Below are 21,321 nucleotides of genomic sequence, written 5' to 3' on the forward strand. Positions count from 1 at the left end.
CCTGGTAGGCTGCAGTCCATGGGGTCGCTAAGAGTCGGACATGACTGAGCGACTTCCCTTTCACTTTTCACTTTCATGCATTGGAGAAGGAAATGGCAACCTACTCCAGTGTTCTTGCCTGGAGAACCCCAGGGATGGGGGAGCCTAGTGGGCTGCTGTCTCTGGGGTCGCACAGAGTCGGACGCGACTGAAGCCATTTAGCAGCAGCAGCAGCAGCAGCAGCATAGAGCTTCCCAGGTGGTGCTAATCGTAAAGAACCTGCCTCCCAACGTGATGTAGAGTTGCAGGTTCGGTCCCTGGGTTGGGAAGACCCCTTGGAGGAGGGCATGACAACCCACTTCAGTATTCTTCCCTGGAGAATCCCATGGTCAAAGGAACCTGACAGGCTACAGTCCATGGGGTTGCAAAGAGTTGGACATGACTGAAGCAACTTAGCACTCACACATATAGTTTATATTCCATGTTTAGGTGAATATATTTGTAATTTTAGTATCAATTTCTTTTCACTTGAAGTGATATTTAATTCTTCTATTTTAACAGTCCTAATATGTTGTCTTAGGTTTTTGTAAATAGCCTGGTTGCAATGAAGCACACATTAAGTGTAGCTTTACAAGGAATCTGGGGCATCTAGAAAGCCAGAGAGTTCCAGAAAAACATCTATTTCTGCTTTATTGACTATGCTAAAGCCTTTGTGTGTGTTGCAATAAACTGGAAAATTCTGAAAGAGATGGGAATACCAGACCACCTGACCTGCCTCTTGAGAAACCTATATGCAGGTCAGGAAGCAACAGTTAGAACGGTACATGGAACAACAGACTGGTTCCAATTAGGAAAAGGAGTACATCAAGGCTGTATATTGTCACCCTGCTTATCTAACTTATATGCAGAGTACTTCATGAGAAACGTGGGGCAGAAAGAAGCACAAGCTGAAATCAAGATTTCCGGGAGAAATATCAATAACCTCAGATATGCAGATGACACCACCCTTGTGGCAGAAAGTGAAGAGGAACTAAAAAGCCTCTTGATGAAAGGGAAACAGGAGAGTGAAAAAGTTGGCTTAAAGCTCAACATTCAGAAAACTAAGATCATGGCATCTGGTCCCATCACTTCATGGGAAATAGATGGGGAAACAGTGAAAACAGGGGCTGACTTTATTTTTTTGAGCTCCAAAATCACTGCAGATGGTGACTGCAGCCATGAAATTAAAAGACGCTTACTCCATGGAAGGAAAGTTATGACCAACCTAGATAGCATATACAAAAGCAGAGACATTACTTTGCCGGCAAAGGTCCCTCTAGTCAAGGCTATGGTTTTTCCAGTGGTCATGTATGGATGTGAGAGTTGGACTGTGAAGAAAGCTGAGTGCCGAAGAATTGATGCTTTTGAACTGTGGTATTGGTGAAGACTCTTGAGAGTCCCTTGGACTGGAAAGAGATCCAACCAGTCCATCCTAAAGGAGATCAGTCCTGTGTGTTCATTGGAAGCACTGATGCTGAAGCTGAAACTCCAATACTTTGGCCACCTCATGCGAAGAGTTGACTTATTGGAAAAGACCCTGATGCTGGGAGGGATAGGGGGCAGGAGGAGAAGGGGATGACAGAGGATGAGATGGCTGGATGGCATCACCGACCCGATGCACATGAGTTTGAGTAGGCTCCGGGAGTTGGTGATGGACAGGGAGGCCTGGCGTGCTGCAATTCATGGGGTCGCGAAGAGTCGGACATCACTGAGTGACTGAACTGAACTGAAAGCTGATGATACAAAATGGGTTCCTGTGTAGAAGTACTCAGTCTCACAAAGAAAGCCTCACAGTTTTCACAACCTCTTGTGTCTCAGACTCTTTCACCTCATTCCTGGAAACAAGGGTTTGAAAATATTACAAAGAAATATCCACCTAAAATAGTGGAAGAATTTGAGAGAACTATAGAGCTTCTGCCAGCAGAGGGAGACCTTGACTTCTTTTTACAAGATTGTTTTCTTGATGAACAGAAGTCCAAACAGAAGTAATGTTTCTCAATAGTTTACTACAAAAACATCCCGCTGAAAATATTTTTTAACATCTATGTACTTGTGGCTTAGCTTTGACAGCATCCCTTCTTTTCAGCATCACTGAAGAGGTATTAAGATCAAACAGTTCAAATGAGACACTAAGGGAAGTCATAGATGGAAATCCCGGAGTGTTTTTTTGCCTGTTTTGTAGAAAGTACAAAATGGGTTTATTTTCCCATGAAATCATGACTTCTGAAACCAATTAGCATCATCAATGATGACAGTTAAATTTCCCAGAAACCTGGGGATATTATGAGAGCTTTTATTTTACAAGGGTGATTATGAGCCCTTAAGGAAAAACCAAGATTCTCTGAACATCTTTCTGTTGCACCAGTTTTTATTCACTTTAATTATAAACAGATTCCAACCCAAATGTTCTTTCTTGATTAAAATTATAAAAATATTAAAAATAAATACAGATGGTAGAGAGGATGTCTGTTGTCAGTTGCCATTTTAAACAGCTGCCTATTTTACAGTAATCCTTTTTAGAAAGAAATCTTAAGACTCAGTATTCTAGCTGGGTCCCAAACAGCTACTAACGTTAACTTTCATCTGTATCTAATAAAGATAGGGAGCTAAGCCCAACTGCAGTGTATTTTGCTCTCCTCTCTCCTCCCATTTTCATTTCCCAAAATAAATGAAAATTAGTTTACAGAAATTTCTAACATAAACTTGAAAGGAATTTAATTATCCAAAGTGAATGTATCTGCAAACCTTTTTCAAATCTATTTTCAGATTTTAATGACTATGGTAGATTTTTTAAATTTCTCCTCATTTTGACAGTATACCCTAATCCAGACCTTCTGTGGCTTAACCACATATTTCTAAGTTAGTATTTTTCTCTTTTACAAAACTTGTCAAAATTCAATGATTATTAGATGTTAAGGCAGAAGTGTTGTATACATTCAAAGAAAAACTTGCAATTTATAACATGTTTTTTAGAATTTGCAATAGTCTCACAAGCAAGTCAAACTAATGACATACCAAAATATACTCAAGAGGAAATATCTGGTTCTGATGTGACTAGAGAACATAATGTAACAGGCTTGACATCAGAGACCCTTACTGGGCAGTGTGCATGCCTGGCCACACATGACACACTTAACAAGCACCACTACCATGATTAAAGCGTGAACTATGGAGTCAGACTCCCTGGGAGTAGGTCCCAGCTCCACCGCTTTGTAGTTATGTGACCTTGGGAAAGTTGCTTAACCTCCCTGCATGCTTGATGCCTCATCTGAAAATGGAGGTAGGAAAGGTACTTGCTCATAGGGTTTCTGTGAACATGAAATTAGTTAATGCTGGTAAAGCACCTAGAAAAATACCTGGCAACATAGTAAATGCTATACAAGTATTTTCTTTCATTATTGTATTTGACCTTATTTACTCAATCTTGAGTAGGATTGGCTTAATGGCTGTGCCACCAGTGCAGTCACACAGGGCCTTGTGCTAAGAAGGGCCCCGTGCTTGGTTTAAGTCTCTGCTACTATCATCTTGAAATTCTTAATAACTCTGAAACAAAGGACCCTACACTTACCTTCTTCACTGGGCCCCAAATATTGGGTACCTGGTTCTGCCCTGGAAGTAGATGGTGTCACTGTCCCCTTGTGCTACATCTGGCTGGGGCTTTAGACAAGCAACAGCCTCCGTGTTCTCACCTGTAAACTGTGAGTCTAACTACTGCCCTGACAGGGCTCTTGGGAGAATTAAGTAAGATAATATGTAAGCAGTAATTGGCACATGTAAGTTCTCAAAGGTACATTCTGTTCACATTTATCGTGATAAAAATTAACCCAATGTTTCTTTACTTCTGTAAATACATATTCTTGCCTACAATTACAAGAAAGTTTTCAGTGCAGTTAAAAGTTTCTTGAAAATACAGAATAAAATCATAAAACTCATCTCTGGAAAATTAAGATAGGTTTACGAGAGGAAAAGATCACACCTTTACTGTTATAGATCAGTTCAGTTCAGTTCAGTCGCTCAGTCGTGTCTGACTCTTTGCGACCCCATGAATTGCAGCACGCCAGGCCTCCCTGTCCATCACCAACTCCCGGAGTTCACTCAGACTCACGTCCATCGAGTCAGTGATGCCATCCAGCCATCTCATCCTCTGTCATCCCCTTCTCCTCCTGCCCCCTATCCCTCCCAGCATCAGAGTCTTTTCCAATGAGTCAACTCTTCACATGAGGTAGCCAAAGTACTGGAGTTTCAGCTTTAGCATCGTTCCTTCCAAAGAAATCCCTAGGCTGATCTCCTTTAGGATGGACTGGTTGGATCTCCTTGCAGTCCAAGGGACTCTCAAGAGTCTTCGCCAACATCACAGTTCAAAAGCGTCAATTCTTCAGCACTCAGCTTTCTTCACAGTCCAACTCTCACATCCATACATGACTACTGGAAAAACCCATAGCCTTGACTTGAGGGATCTTTGTTGGCAAAGTAATGTCTCTGCTTTTGTATATGCTATTCTAGGTTGGTCATAACTTTTCTTCCAAGGAGTAAGCGTCTTACTGTTATAGACAGGCCTTATTAAAATTTGAGACTTCTGTAAATCTTAAAGCTGAACAAGTTCTTTTTTCTATAAACCTAGGCTAGAGAAGAATTCAAGTGACTTGAATTTGGGTGAGAACTGATAAAACCCTGGGGAAATGTTTCAAATAAGTATATTATTAATAAGAAGTATGCTCAAAATCAAATCAAAGCACTGAGGATTACATCAAAACAGTATTTATTAATAATGAACATTACCACTACTTTCACAGTGAATGAGGCATGACCCCTACACTATGAAGGCAAAGGAAAATGTAAGAAGAAACTGCTTGATACTTTCATTAATTGGCAACCTTTCAAATTTAGGTTATTATTACTTTTGTTATTGGGGCTTCCCTGGTGGCTCAGACCGGTAAGGAAACCTGCCATGCGAGAGACGTGGTCGATCCCTGGGCTGGGAAGATCCACTGAAGAAGGGAATGCCTGCTCACTCCAGTATTTTGCATAGTCCATGGGGTTGCAGAGTCAGACACGACTGAGTGACTTTCACTTCACTTCTTCACTTTTGTTACTAATAGGATACTTCATGCCTTAACATTACTTGTACTGTAGAAAGTAAATAAAGCATTTCTGCAGACTTTGATGACATGTGTTAGACATTTTTTCAAACAAAATTTAAAAGTCAAAATAACATATATTCTTCTATGATTTAATTTAGAACATAGGATAGAAATTAATCTCTAAGAGAATGATAAAGCCTTCTCAAGAAAATTAGAGTATAGCATTTTTTGACAAAAAAATAAAATTATGAAAAATTATTATATTCTACCTCTATAAAATGAAGAACATTTGTCCTTTGCACAACAGTATATACTGCTGGAAACAAAATTAATGAAAAGACTTTGGTGATCACAAAATATATTCTGACATATTTTTATATCCACCCACCAAATTTTAGTTTGTTAGGTAAATATACTCTGGAAAGATAGTCTGATGATAGGAAGGTCAAAGCTTGAATTTCTGCCTTCATTTTAGAGTCTGCCATTATTTCCATCTGTCAATAAAAATAAACTACAGTCATACCAGAGTCTTTGCTACAGTTCTGTCAACTCAAACTGGTAATTCTAGATTTGTTTTAGTCTCCAAAACCATGAGCAATAAACTTTAAGTCAGCCAGAATATTCTAGAGCTGCTACAGCTGAAAATATTAGTACGGATTCCTTCAGTAGTTAGGAATAGTCTGGCATCTTTATAATTTCCTTCTCTCCTTTTTTCCTCATGAACTACGATAGAACCGTAGACAATATGTATTTAACTGTGATGAGAATAAATTAGGTCAGCTCCACCCAGCTAATCTTACCTATTAGCATTCACAATTCAATGTTTCAGCAACAATTTACTGCCAAATAATGCACATAGCAGTTGCTAGTTATATAAAAATTCAACAAGGATAGCTTCAAAATATGATGCAAATAGCCACTGCTAAAAGTAAAAGGCAACAAAACATGACATTTGCATTTTAAAAAGAAACATACTTCTTTTCTCCAAAATGGTTGGCAAGTAATATAAGGTCTCTTTAGGATGCTGTCAAGTTTCATCTGGTCCCGTTTCGTCAGTGGAATCAAAGTACCTTTGGGTATATTTAATCTGGGGGAAAAAAATAGGTGAAAAAAAAATCAGTAAAAACAAAGTGCTCCTATAACTTTAAGGTCATATACATTTCATTTTTATTTATCGTGCTATTTCAAAAGACTCAGAAATAACAGATGAAAAAATCAGTACAGATTCATTTTTAAATATGGAGTTGGAGGGAATCTGGTATGTCTTTGACTACTAAGTGTTCAAGATCATGGTGGAAGTCTGTTTCAAGTTGTTTTCTTTCATGCCACACTCACAGGACGATGACAGGAAGATAGACATTGGTTATAAAACAAATGCCGGGAGCACTAACATCATGTGTCTCAACACCAAGGCTGCCCCCAGAGCGCCGCAGTCTTAGAGCGGTGAGTGCCAGTGTGTGTGTGGCCTGCAGCAAGATCCACTGTGGAATTTCAGGTCCCACTGAATCCTTAATTCTTTGTAATTCAATGAGAATTTTCTGGGCCAAGGAAGTTAAGTCTATCAATTTTCACTTATCACTCATGCGTGCACACAGACATACGTATACACATCTATCTTGTTTCAAATTTTTAAAAAGTGGATTGTAATTTTATCTTGGTATGTGTTTAAAAATAGAACATGAGAGGTCCAGGATTTATGCTGTGAATTGCTTTTAGAAGTCACAAATCCTGGATTTCCCAGCAGAGCTCTAGTTTCAAACAGTCTTTCTCAATGTCCCCACAATAATGACTATTTGCCACTGGCAGCTCCTGGATAGGGTGACAGTTTGATTGAAAGAGAGACCTAGAGGATTTCTCTTGAAGCCATGTTTGTGTAGCTATCATGCTGTTTTTTCTTTGATTGTACATTTATTTAGAGTACATTTATTTTGAGGGCACTGGTGGAATTTATGAGATACACCTAGAGTTTCGTTTTCTGCCTTAATCAGATTCTCTGTCCTAAACTTGTATTAGAAACAATCTTCATACAAAGAGATAACCCCCAACGGATTTTGACCATGATGTATACACTAAACTGAACAAAACTTTGATTCACTACAGCATAAACATTCAAAAGTCAAAACCTGTTTTCTCTTGTGCCCTCATTTTGTAAGAAGCAGCGATCATTCCATTTTTAGAAAATAAGCGCCTTTAACCAAGGTTTGCTCACTGCTTGAAGAAATCCAAATATGTCTAATTTCACTCTCACCTCTCACTAGCCAATTAAAACAATAAAATATCTTAAAATATCACATTAGCAGAGATGAATAAAGTGATAATGTCTTATGCTGAGGGGCAGGTGGGCTCTTACTCTCCAGGGAAGACAAAATAATTAACCTATCCAGAGGGCAGCCGAAGCCTTAAAAATGTGCATACCCTTTGACCCAGCAATTCCGGGAATTCAGCCTATGGGACTAATTAAGGATACAGGCAAAGATTCAGTCACAAGAGGGTCGGTCAGAGGACTATCTTTCAAAACAGATTTGGAACCCATCCAAATGTCCAATTACAAGGGACTGACCAAATAGACACACTCAGAATTGAAACCAAGTGGAAGAAGACATTCAAATAAGATCATAGGGATGTATTTATTGATAAGGAAGTGCAATTACATTGTGTTGTGGGAGAAAAGATTACAAAATCAAGCTCTTCCAAATTCTTTTGGAAGAAATTATGGCAATGCACAGCAAATAATCTACAAGGGCAGAACTGTTTGTCTATAGGTGACTTTTATATTGTTACTTAATGATATTTTTTTCTATAACGAACACATATATCTTAAAACTGACAAAATGTGGATCCCCCAACTTTAAGTAATCTTAAAATGAGATTTTTAAATGAAATTAAGAACTTATGATAAAATCAATTCAGATGGCAAACGGTGTTGTCAATGATTACTATTTAGATTCAATGTCTTAATACTTTCTAAGTATAAAGAAATTATTAAAGACTTTAACCATAAGGGTAAAACAAAAAAATATCTTCTAACTAGCTAAAGGTTCGATTAGCCAAATATATTCAAGTATTTTAGTAGTTGAAACAGAAACATCGATAAATTAAATTTATAATGATATAATCCTGAGTTATCATGAACAACATAAGTAAAAAACAGTAAGCACTTCTCCTGGTAGTGACTCTTCAGGATGAGTGCTACATGTTACAGTGAGTCATCATTTTAAATACCCTCATTCTGCTAACTGTCTAACCTTTTGATATCAGAAGGGAGGAGACCAAGCCATCTAATAGCTGGAACTGTGAGATTATGGGCTTCAAAAGACATAGCCTAAAATAAAGAGCAGAAGTATATTAGCTAAACCTTTTGGAGAGAACTAGCATACTTGTTTTTGCAGCATTTTTTTTTTTCAACTTATTAAGGACTCTTACTGAAGACTTCACACTCCCAGAGGCCACAGAAGTAAGAAAATCACCAAGAGCTTAGCTAAACTGGACTTTCAGTGGAGGTTTTAAAACTGCTCTATACTATTTCTGTGTTGATTTTCTATAATGTGAAAGTACAAATGACCCTCTCTGACCCAAATTTATTGTCGTTTGTGATTCCACACCTTAATCCCTTGCTCCACCATCCTTTTCTTCTGCTATAAACATATACATCTGCTGCTGCTACCGCTAAGTCACTTCAGTCGTGTCCGACTCTGTGCGACCCCATAGATGGCAGCCTACCAGGCTCCACCATCCCTGGGGTTCTCCAGGCAAGAACACTGGAGTGGGTTGCCATTTCCTTCTCCAATGCATAAAAGTGAAAAGTGAAAGTGAAGTTGCTCAGTCGTGTCCGACTCTTCCAGGAATACACAAAGTGTATACCAGTGGTTCCCAAACTTTACCATGAGTCAGGATCACTTAGAGGGCCCACCCTTAGAATTCTAGACTCAGGAGGTCTGAATGGGGACTGAGATTTACATTTCTAACAACTTCCCAGGACCACATTTTGAGAACCACTGATGTGTAGCAGTTGCCGTCCCTAGTGGTAAAGTTTGGTGGTCTTTTCATTTCTCCTGATGGTTGGAATTGGAAAAGTCAGAATTCAAGACTATATATACTTTTCAGGGTATAATTGGTAATCAGTGTTGTTATGCTGAAGGCTTGCCGTTACTTCAGCAGGCCAGGAGAGTGGAGAATAATTAAGGCCTCTTGCCCGAAGGTAATCCCACTCTGTCATCTGGAGTCACACTGGTTATGCTGGAAGCTGGAATCACAGACTGTGAAACAGAGTGGCCCTAGACTAGGACAGTAGCTTCCCTGGTACCTTTTGGGGGCCCTCAGCTTACTAGGGGCTGATAAGTAAATGCAGAAATCACTCCAGTGAATAATATAAACTATCTCAATAGTGGAAAAGGAAAAATATTTTTCTATACTTACCATAGATCCGTACTTATAGATACACATTATCTCTATGCCTGTTAAAAGAAAGTTAACTTTGAAATTTGTCTCCTTGCATATTATAGTTAGATAATTATATCTAACATCTGCAATTTTTATTTTTGTGAACAATACCAGTGGAAAATTTATGGTTCAGTTTAATACAGTAAAAAACAATAAATATCCCAAATGATTAGTCATTCATTTAAATCTAATAATCGTATTCTTTTAAAGTATTTTATGAAAGTGTTCTATGAGCAGAAAAACATAGCTATAAGTACGATTTGATTATGACTATTTCAAATAGTCTAACAATAAATTACCATGTGGATCAGCATCTACCAGAGTGAAAACAGGAATGTGAAATGTATCCCACAACTTCTTGACTAGAAGTCTTGTGTTCAGATCAGGTACCCCCTTTCCCTAAAAGCAAGGATTGAAATCATGCATTTTAATTTCAGTAAAATGAAACTGATGACACTGTATCCTTATTTTATTATTAACATAAATATCTACATAACTTTGACTTAATTATCCCAGGCCTAGGAAAATATTTTAGCAGAAACAAAAATAATAAAAAATGTGACATACATAAAGATGTCCACTGCAGTGTTACTTAAAAGGACAGAAACCACAGTAAATATCCAAAAGATCTAACAACAGGCAGCAGAGCACAGTGGCGACATGCATCAGCTTCAGAGCCGGCTGCCTGCAGAGGCTGACATGCATCAGCTTCTGAGCCGGCTGCCTGCAGAGGCGTCTGGCTCTGCCACTGCTTAGCAGCATGGATCTTAACAGTCATGAAAACGCTCTGAGGTTTGGGGCTTTGTAATAACACCTTCCGATATTATTATAGGAACTAAGTTATTTAATAATTATAAAGCATTTAAAAGTATCTGGTTTAAACTCAGGATTTAATAAAACCAAACAGTAGAATGGTATTATGATGTGATTAAAACAATAATTATGTAGAAAAATAATTTGAAGAGCATTACAATAATGTTAAGAGAACAGGAAACTAAATGAAATGTGGAACAGGGAGGAAGCAAGTAGGGATGAGAACCAGCTTTTGATGGGATAGCCCTGAGTCTGGATTCCCTCTCCACCAATCACTAGTGGGTTTCCTAGTCTCTTTAGGCTGTGGCTTTATTTATAAAACTGGGCTAAATATACCTACCACCCAGAGTCATGGCACTGCAGCAATGTGGAGTTGAACTATCTTAATCCCAGTACTATGGCTTCCCTGGTGGCTCAATTTTTTTTTTAATATGTATTTATTTAATTTACTTATTTGGCTGTGTCTGCTCTTAGTTGCAGCACACAGGATCTTTTGTTGTGGCTCTTGGGCTTTGTTGCCCTGTGGAATGTGGGATCTTAGTTCCACGACCTGGGATTGAACCCACATCCCCTATATTGCAGATTCTCAACCACTGGACCACCAGGGGAGTCCCTCTCCAAGTCCTAGTTTTGACCAGCCTTGGGATTGTGGTAAAATACCTTCCTGGGTCCCAGTGTTCTATTGTTAAAATGGGGATGATAATAATACCTATCTCATAAGGCTGGAGAGACTTTACAAGTTGATATGAGGGCATGAAGAGAAGGGGGCAACAGAGGATAAGATGGTTGGATGGCTTCACTGACTCAACGGACCTGAGTTTGAATAAGCTCCAAGAGATGGTGAAGGAGAGGAAGCAGGTGTGCTGCAGTTCATGGGGTCTGAAAGAGTTAGACACAACTGAGTGACTGAACAGACAACGCAGAAAACAGCAGTAAGTGTGAACCCTTATTACGTAAAGTGCCTAACAGAGTTCCTGGTGCGTCACGAATACATAGTGAATGGTAGTGTACTTTAACTATTTCCTTTGGGAGAGATAACCCATATATGTGGTAGAGGAGTCAGACAGTACCAACGATTCCTTCCTAGCCCAGCCCTCGACTCTAAGCTCCCCTCTGCAGGGGCAGCTACTACAGACCAGCTTCTAGTGGGTGTTTCACCATAGTAACAACAGCAATTATCAATGGCTGCCATGACAGCACCAACATGTAGGTAGACAAAGACTAGAAGGCAGCATTCAAGAGGAAAGACAAGGTAAAAAGAGAAATGTGACCAAGAGCTGAGCTTTATGTGCGTCTCCAGTGCACTAGTACCAGCTGTGATTCAAACTCCAAGGGCTGAAACGGAGGCCTGGGCCACTGTTGGTTTGTCTATAACGGCTTGTCTTCTGATAGTCCAGCAAGCACGCACTCTCACCAGGAAGGTGTGAAAGAGCAGGAGGACTCCACCAAAAGTGAACCCCAGGACAAGGCCACTGGGAGAGCACTTCAGGGGTTCAGGTATGGCCTTGATTACTGACGAGGTCTCAGTGTGCATTTTCTGTCACAGCTGTTCTCCCCTCTCTTCAAACTGGGCACATGCCACTAGGATCTCCTGTTATCATCTCAAATTTTTATTTCTAAGACTACATTCAACATCCGTTTTCTACGAAGTACCAAGCCTCCCTGCCACTTGTTCTATAGCATCCATGGGGACATCGTGGTAAAGCTCCACACACCAGAGTCATTTTGACTCATTCCTCTCATCCTGTGGTCATCACGTCCTTTTAAACTTGCCTTGGAAATGTCCTTTGCTTGAGTCCTTTCTCTTTAACCATTTCCCTGGCAACCTGCCACCAAGGTAACTACCTGAGAGCCTCCAGACAGGCTTCCTGAATCCAGTTATCTCCCTATCCATCTAACTGATGATACTACCACATGAATCCTTGTCATTTCCTTTCTCACCAATCCTTCTCACTTTTGTCAACACCTGATATTTTTGCACTAAATCGGGATGCCTCCTGGGGGTGGCCAGGCCTTCCAAGATGACAACAGCTGCCCAACATCCTGCTCCCTCGGCAGGGCAGTTCTCCTTACTGTTTGCACAAACATACCTCACAAGCATCATACTTACTATTAATAAGCCAGGAGAACTGCAAGTAGATGAGCTTTTTTTTTTTTTCCTTCAGAGAACTAGGTCTTTATGCAGATCTGTAAGAGCGGAGGAGGGCTGGTACAGGAGGGGGAACCTGATGTGTCTGTTGCTCTTCCATCATCTCACGGACCCACACCCCTGGCTTCCTGTACTGCCACCTCCTTCTTCCCCAGGCCAGCAGATGTCATTGGTCTCCCCAGTTTTAGGAACACCTCGCACATTACCCTTTGCTAATTATTGCCTGTAGCTCCCTGTGTATTACCTCAACATATGCTTCTGTGTTCTTTGCTCTTCTTTCAACAGCATACAAACCGTGTGAGGAAGAACAAGGAGTGGCTCTTGTTCATTCAACCCTGTGAAAGCTCCCATGTTACCATACTATAGTCAAGACAAGTAGCCCGTGTGGGAATGGTGTTGAGGGTGATACTGAGAGCCTGTGTAAACTTACATTTCTATTAGAAAATCTCTGGTATTTAAGAATCGGGACCATCACCTTGATTTCAGTCAGATTTGAGGATGGTTAAATAAACACCTTGGAAATTCTTGTTCTATAATCCCAAAAGATGCTTCATAGTGACAAGAGAATGCTGTTCAAACTCATAGATGAAGTTATGAACCACTCTTGTGTGTTTATGTGCTTCAGTCGTGTCTGACTCTTTGCAATTCCTTGGACTGTAGCATCCCGGGCTCCTCTGTCCTTGGGATTTCTCAGGCAAGAATACTGGAACAGTTTGCCATTTCCTACTCCAAGGGATCTTCCTGACCCAGGGATAGAACCCATGTCTCCAGCATTGGCAGGTGGACTCTTTACCACTGAGCCACCTGGGAAGCCATAAACCCCTCTTACTGATCAACAAAGTAGTACATTAGTCTGGTAATTGAGGTAAAAGTAGATAATATACCGTGACCATGATGCATGGAGACATTTTGTTGCAAAAGTTGTCATCCAGGAGGCGCTGAAATGTTGCATCTTTTTCTACAATTAGTAGAAATTTTGCATCCGTAATTAAATCTGTGAAGTTAAGGCTGATAAATTTAAGGCATGTGTGTTTCAACTGAACCACTAATTATAAGTAATAATGCCATATCGATCAATTCAAAAGTAGCTATAGATATAGAATTTTTGTTTTTACCTTCACATTTCAGATACCTAGTCTCTTCCAGGGCATCTTCGCAAGCCAGGGATCAAACCTGCTTCTCTTGCCTCTCCTGCACTGGCAGTCAGATTCTTTACCACTAGCGCCACCTATTCACACACAGTATTTACATATCTTTCTTACTAGATAGTGAACTCCTAAAAATATCCTAGAAAAGGGAGCATGATGTGTTCATCTTGACCAATACAGGGTATGGCTTACTGGTTACATATTATGAAGGCTTGATTTATTAAAGTAAAAATGAATGAACATGCTGTAAGTTTAAATAGCTTTCTCACTCAAAGGATACTCTGAATTCCTTGAATATTAGATGGCACAGCAACAGCCTAAGTTAACAAGAGGAGACAGTTTTTATTTTAAATAAATAGCAAGTATAACAACATATGGGCTTCTCTGGTGGCTCAGATGGTAAAGAATCCGCCTGCAATGTGGGACAGCTGGGTTCAATCCCTGGGTTGGGAAGATTTCCTGGAGGAGGGCATGGCAACCCACTTCAGCATTGTTGTCTGGAAAATCCCCATGGACAGAAGAGTCTGGTGGGCTAAAGTCCATGTGGTCGCAAAGAGTCAGACATGACTAAGCGACTAAGCAAACAAACACAATAACATTTAAAAATTTATCAAGAACACTTTTTGTTGTTGTTTAGTTGCTCAGTTGCAACTCCTGTGGACTGTAGCCTGCCAGGCTCCTGTGTCCATGGGATTTCCCAGGCAAGAATATTGGAGTGGGTTGCCATTTCCTCCTCCAGGGGATAGTCCCAAGCCAGGGATTGAACCCGTGTCTCTGAGTCTCCTGTATTGCAGATGGATTCTTTACCACTATGCCACTGGGGAAGCCCTAATTTTTTTATTTTCATTTTAAAAAAATACACTGTCATCAGAAGTCTATGCCTCAGTAAGAAAACAGTAGGACACAGATTTACTTTTCAATAAGAAAACAGACATATGACCCAAACTACTTCCAAGCAGGTGAAAATTTCTTGGAAACTTTATAGATATGTGACTTAAAAAGCAGAAACTGATGAAGGAAAGACTTCCTTATGCAGAATCTCATAGGTGTCATTCTCCTCTTTCTAAAATGGTGAGTTAACCATTTCCAAACTTCTGTGCTAGTTCTGTGACTTTCTATTTACTAAAGCCTAGCAAACACTTTAGTCTCAAACTTACAGATTTCAGAACCAGAAAATTTTATGAAGATTACATAAAATAGCCATGCTAAAATGGTCAAGTCACACTCTACCTGAAAACAACAAACCGTGCATTTAAAAAAGGAATGTGTATGTTTGTTTATTTCAATATGACATCTGACAATTGGCATATTTGGAAACTGGGTAATGTACAACCCCATAAAGCATATACCTCTTCATCCTTTCATTTTATTTTAAAATCTTAAGCTCTGAACTACATAACAAAGCCAGTCAATAAAGTGCATTTCAAACACAAAGGAGTTTGATATGGAGTGGAAGCACATGAACACATTATGATGCTTACTGTTGCACGTGTGCAGTTCACCTTGGTGCCATCTTCCTCAAGGTACTTTAAATCACCAGCAATTAAACCTTTTGATGTAGACAGCTGAAAAAAGTAATAGTCATATATGAAACCTTTTTCTCCAGCGTATTTTATGCTTCTAAGTCCCTTCTAATGTTCACCTGCTAAATTATATAGGTGTTTTGGATCAGACTGGAATTCAAGAAATAAAGGAGAAAATACGTAAGCATTTAGGAATGAAAAGTATTTGACAATTCATCAGTTTTGCTTTCTTTAGCCAAGGGGATACACTGAGACTAGATTATTTAAATTCATAGTGAGAAAAATATAATATCAAAAATATGAAAAGAAGGCACAGGTTACATTTATTCTTCTACTATAATTTTCATACATTTTGTTTTAAAATATCTTGTATTAAATGCTACTTACTATATGCAGACTCCTCCTCGGCACTTTTAACATACAGGAAATATCATTAATAATATTGTCCACAACAGTCTGGTTACCAAAGAGTTGGCTGTCAGTGTAATAAATGTCTCTGTGAAAATTTTAAAATTCTATATTTTAATTAATTATATTTTCTCTGAATATGATAAATATTGGAATATTAACTGAAGAAAGCTTTGAGTTGATGTAAACAAAAAATTTATTACCCACAGACTAGCTTTATGTAACTTTTCAAAACATATAATGAAAGTCAATCCCACTTAACCTCACAATGCACTTCAAAGAGTAATTTATTAGAACAATGTACTTACCTTTTGGTTGCATAAGTGTTGCTCTGTACTAATTTATAAATCATGGAAAGTATTTTAAGAATTAGCGCTGGAAAATAAGATGCAATAAGTGAGTTACTCATCACTTACAAAAATCAAAACATTCTGTGATCAAGGATTAACTCTCTCCAGTTACTTTCCACAACATTATAAAAATTATCTTTCCAAAAGAGAAGTGTTAAGTACAGAATGATAATTGTCTACAAGTTAGATAAAATTAAGTGTTCTCTGTACAGCAAAATTGAAAGAATATTTTTCCACTGAATCATATACTTGAACATTCATTTTGGAATAATAGTTTACTTCCACAGTTATTGACAAGGCAAAATTCTACAAATTTATTTCAAGTACAGAATGGCCTGTTAATGAACAAGTAAAATTATTTAGCTCAGAATAACTATAACCCAGAAAGTAATCAAAATTATTTATTTTACCACTAAAAGCTAAGAAAGAATAATTTACCAAAATTTTTAACTGATTTTGGTGAATCACTTTTGATTTTTCTTGTGGTACAATGAGATACCATGTGAAGACCCACAGAATCTTCAAACCTGTCATTTTGTTTAAAGCAAGGGAATAGAATAAAAAAGAGTTAACTTCTGAACACCAAACAACATATGATTAATTTCCTCTTCTGAATATCATTTAAATCCACATTTCTTCCCAATGTAAGCACTGAAATTTTAGGATAACCTCGTTTATAAGCTTAGAGAATTCCAACTGGTAATTAGGTAATTATCTTTGCAACATACAGAGGCACTAAAAGAGTGTTTAAAATACATGAATTAAACACCTTTGATTATAGTGTGTGTGCATGTGTGTGTATTTCTTTCCTGGAAAGACATTTAGGGTTTGTGAACTATTATAAATTATTTCACAATTTTATTAGCATTTTGCTTACTGATTTAATACTTTTATTCAATTTAATAATACGTTTTGAAATATTTCATTTAATTTACCCCCAAAGTTACAGTGATGAAATACGTTTATACTAGGTTGTTAAATTGAACTGCCAAGCCTGCCCTAAAGATGGCAGAAGGCACCAGGCAAACAGGCCAGGTGACAGCTGCTTCAAGGTTTGGTGAAATCCACCTTGCAAAATATAATTCAAAAGTTTACAGTTTCACTAATTATATTGATCGTAAAAGAATAATGAATGACTAAAGAGCCTTAAGATTTCTTTAATTATTTTCCTATAACTCTTACTGAGGATTAATTTTGCAGTGTTTTTCATTGTTTAGTGAAAAGTGTCTACAGGTTGAGGACCTGAAAGAATCAAACTATATAACTAGATTCCAAGACTCTGATAAAGCTGTTTGCTGATTTTACCCTCTTGGGGACATGATTTCACAGGAGATCTGCTAAGAGAATGAGCCATTACAATGTGTTCTGTGCTCAGGATACATTTATTTTGGTCTCAATATCAGGGCTGGTTATAGCTCCCCTGAGCAAGTGGTTTGCTTCTGCAGTACAGATAAGAATTCTGATGGTGATATTTTCCCCTTTGAGTGCTAGAAAGCTTAGATCCCAGGCTGGAGCCTATTTTTAGCAGGACTGTAAGGCTTTATCATAGGCATTTTGAATTCTAACTACTTTTGGTGCTCCATTTTTTTGTTCCTAGCATTGTTTTCCCTTTGCCTTATCTTTCACACCTACTTCTAGTTTATATAACCTGCCTGTATGGTATGTATTTTATAAACTTCCTTAAATCCTTTTTGGCAGGGTAAAGGCAACAAATAGAATTAAATCCAACTAGAACTCCAACTCAAATAAATTCTAATAATGACTTAGATAATGCACTTAAAAATTTAAAAATGCAAAACGCCCACTTTATATTTTCCCAGCTTGATCTGTTGTCTATTGTGAATGCAGGTGCTTCATTTCTTGCCAAGCTTGTGACTATGTCTTGGATAATTTTTTCTACAGATGAAAGAACCTCAGAACTGAAACAATAAACACACAATGATTCAATCTCAATTTTAAATTAGACCTTTACAATAGGTAACATTTCCCCAGAATATTAATTTTTTGTTTCATTGGTTGTTTTTTAAGACTAGATGATACATGTCAATAATATTCTCTCCCACTAAATTTTAACATGAAGTAATACTTGAGTAATACTTTATTACTTTAACATGAGTAATACATTAAAACAATTGTATTTATAGTGGTGAATTTCAAAGAAATTTCATTTGCTTGTAATTTTGCTTCTCAAACAATTACCAACTTAAGTAATATCTCCCTTTTAATGACCAATTTATAAATACATTAATATAAATGTACTGATATAAATACATTGATCTTCAGATCAACCTACTTTAAATACAAACTCATTGCCTTGAAATACTACTGATAAATCTTTTAACTGATGTAATACTGGCTTTAAATTTATTTCCCCAAATGCAATGTGAAAATATTTCAAAAAAACAGTTCTTACTGTAGTATGTTACCCTAATTGATGTCATGCCATAAATCAGCCCTTTTGAATTTTAGTGATACAAAAAGAAAAAAGTTTAATCATTACCATAAAAGGGCTTGGCAACTACTACACCACAGAAAATTATTAAGACTTAGCCCAATTTTCCATCAGCTGACTCTTAATTTCACAAGCCATCAGCTTCAAAAAATGTTATTGTTATAAACACCATAAAAATATTGCCTAGGAAGGAAAATCATTAAATCTAGAAAATGCACAAAATGTAGTGTTCTAATTTCCATAGAAACTTCACAGCTTTCATTGAAAATGCATGTATCAGAAAATAACTTTTAAAGCATTCAATATTTCTAATTTGGGGAGCAAAAACTGATTCATTTTTATTTATTCATTTTTCTAGTTTGGAAAAAAGCTGCAGTAATATTATGACCAACTTTAAAACAATCAGATTTACATCTGAAACTTAAACAGGGACTGCTACCCCCTTCTTTTACCCTCTTCTAGTACTCCCTTAAACTAAAACATTTTGTGAAATTTGTTTGAAGGTTTTTTTGGTAGTTGGTTTGGGCTTAAATGACAGTAATTTGTTTAAGTGAAAAACCTTGCTGATAAACTAGAAAAGCAGATCAAGTAAGCAGAACAACAGAGCGTTTTAAGTGAAAGTGGTGAATAATGTAAACATATTTCTTGCAGTTAACTCCAGGTTGGGCAGCTGGAGAATCTCTTTAATTGATTTTATCAGCACCACACTCTAAGCTAAACTCTAACTGCTTTAACTGATTTAAAGAAATGTGCATTTTCTTCCCTTTCAGGTCCATAAATCCCATTGTCTTACTATAAACCACTTAAAATGTGTTGACTGCCTCATTCATTTTGATAAAACACACTTATTAAGAACTTACAACATTCATTTCCCCCCTTTTCTTAAAAAAAAAAAAATGCTTGAAAACTTCTGAATTTCCACAACTTAAAAAAAATAAACACCAAGCCAAACTGTGGCTTAAACTCCTCAAACTGTCCAGATCTCAGGAAACCTGTGACCCCAGCTGCGGGGATGCTCCTGGAACATTCTAGAAGACAAAGCAGTGAGGAGGGGGTACTGTGGGGGGGGGCGGTGGTGTAGGTGCGGCTTGTGCCTGGCTTTTTGAATTGAGAATAAGTTAACAGAAGAAATAGGGGGCACTAAACAAGCGCCTTTCTTGGGGTTCAGGGCTGGTGGGCCGAACAGGCCTCTGTGGCCTTAACATTCTGAGGCAATCTTGCTCCCCAGATTGGGGAGACGGGAAGGGGGCCCAGCATTTCTCCACAGAGCACCTCAAGCCTGGCTGGGCAGAACCTTCTTGCTCCCTAACTCCCAACAGTCTGTGCCCCAGAAAGAGCCCGTATACCTGGAAGCCAAGCGCATCCCCCCGCCCGTGGGCTCCTCGCCGCCTCTCTTCAGGGCGGCCAGTAGGGAAGCCCTGTGCTGGTCCAAAACCTCGAAAAACGAGGCCTCAGGGCCCCTGGGCGTAAAGGCCATAGGACCCCACTGCAACAAAAGCGTCCAACAACAAGAGCTCCACCTGGCCTGAGATCACCCTTCTCTGTATCCACAATGCACTTAAAGGGGTGGGGCCTGGAAGGACAGAGCTCCTCTCCCGAGCTGGGGGGCCGGACTGCGCATGCGCACACCTCACCCCCTGGTGGGGCTGGACTAACGCATGTGCATAGCGCTTGCACTGACTGAAACATCTGTGCACAGGGCTCTATCAGGTGCAATCTCACCTGGGCCCCTTCCTGGGTACCTTCTGACAAGCCTCAGGGACCAATGTCAGGGACCAGCAGGATATATTTGGGATGTGGGACCAAGATTTGAGACCTTGAAATGGTTTTATATCTCCTTTTCTTTTTTTTTTGCCATTTAGGGAAAGTCGTATCAATGATTTTTCACTAAAACAAGTAGTTATGGCTATCCAGCTGTGTATCAGACACAGTTCTAGGCACTGGGTTCAGATGAGGATCAAGGCAAACGAAATTTCTGCCTTTGCTAGCATTTATGTAGTAGCCTAGGGCTTAAAAACCTATTTCATTCAGCCTCTCCCTTTAAACTCTCATAATCACACCAGTGGGGATTTTGCAAGAGAGGAGAAAGCAGTCCGCAAGCCCAGGCAAGCCTGGGTTAATATCCCAGCTCCATCACTTTGTTGACCTGCCAGATTTTGCAAATTATAACACACGACCCTCAGTTAAAATTGAATTGCAGATAAACAGTGAATACTTTTTTTAAGGATAACTTGGTCCCATGCAATCTGTGGGACACTCTTTTACTAAAAAATGATTTCATTGTTCACCTAAAATTCTTATTTAATTGTTCATCCAGTATTTTTAACGTAGCAATCCTCTTGCAGATTTGAACTGAACCTTTACTCCTACTCTCTTCTAGAGGAAAAGACAGAAATTCTGAAGCTACAGGGAAGGAGTGCTGCCCCTGGGGGACAATTTCCTTGAGGGAGAGGAAACAAGGAGAGGCCTTGGAGCAAGGTGGCGCTGAGACTTTCCTAGGGAGTAGGGGGCAGGATGGTGTCCTGGGGTCTTGGCCCCAGAAGAGCCACCTGACAGCAGGCTCTCTCCAGAGAACTATTTTTTTCCATCAGTTCCTGGTCATTTGATACTGTTGAAACAAAACCTGCTTCCCACCATGAATAACGAGCTCCCTGTGTTGGTAGTGATGACTGTCTGTGCCAAGCCCTGTGCTGAGGGCCTTTATTATCATCAACACTAATACTTCCTCATTGCCTACCCTGCACTAGGCAATTGTAGTCTGCCCTAGGCAATTGTAGTTACTGAGAACACGTCTGTGAGCAAGGCGGGCAGAGTACTTGCCCTTAGGGGACTCACAGTCTAAGGGGAAGGGGGAAATTGAGGAGAAATAGGTGAACACCAAAATAATTGAGGGCAAGTTGTGCATTTGAATCAACAACCCTACGCAGTAAAAATTATTC

General features: G+C 38.9%; 1 protein-coding gene across 2 annotated transcripts; it reads right to left on the reverse strand.

Moving 5' to 3' along the window:
- Positions 1–5,473: 5,473 nt before the first annotated feature.
- SPO11 (SPO11 initiator of meiotic double strand breaks) lies at positions 5,474–19,859 on the reverse strand. Of its 2 annotated transcripts, XM_068987764.1 has the most exons (13): positions 19,729–19,859; positions 17,736–17,849; positions 16,369–16,457; positions 15,889–15,955; positions 15,560–15,668; positions 15,131–15,214; positions 13,930–13,966; positions 13,386–13,495; positions 9,839–9,938; positions 9,516–9,553; positions 8,345–8,421; positions 6,075–6,186; positions 5,474–5,593 (listed from the first exon to the last, which is right to left on the reverse strand). In XM_068987764.1, the coding sequence occupies exons 1-13, from the start codon at positions 19,857–19,859 to the stop codon at positions 5,474–5,476; spliced, it is 1,188 nt and encodes a 395-aa protein (XP_068843865.1). The 2 variants fall into 2 exon arrangements, with proteins under 2 accessions (XP_068843865.1, XP_068843866.1); XM_068987765.1 differs by lacking the exon at positions 17,736–17,849.
- Between the last annotated feature and the right edge of the window lie 1,462 nt (positions 19,860–21,321).

Source organism: Capricornis sumatraensis, chromosome 15, assembly GCF_032405125.1.
Source record: "Capricornis sumatraensis isolate serow.1 chromosome 15, serow.2, whole genome shotgun sequence".
NCBI classification, from domain to species: domain Eukaryota; kingdom Metazoa; phylum Chordata; class Mammalia; order Artiodactyla; family Bovidae; genus Capricornis; species Capricornis sumatraensis.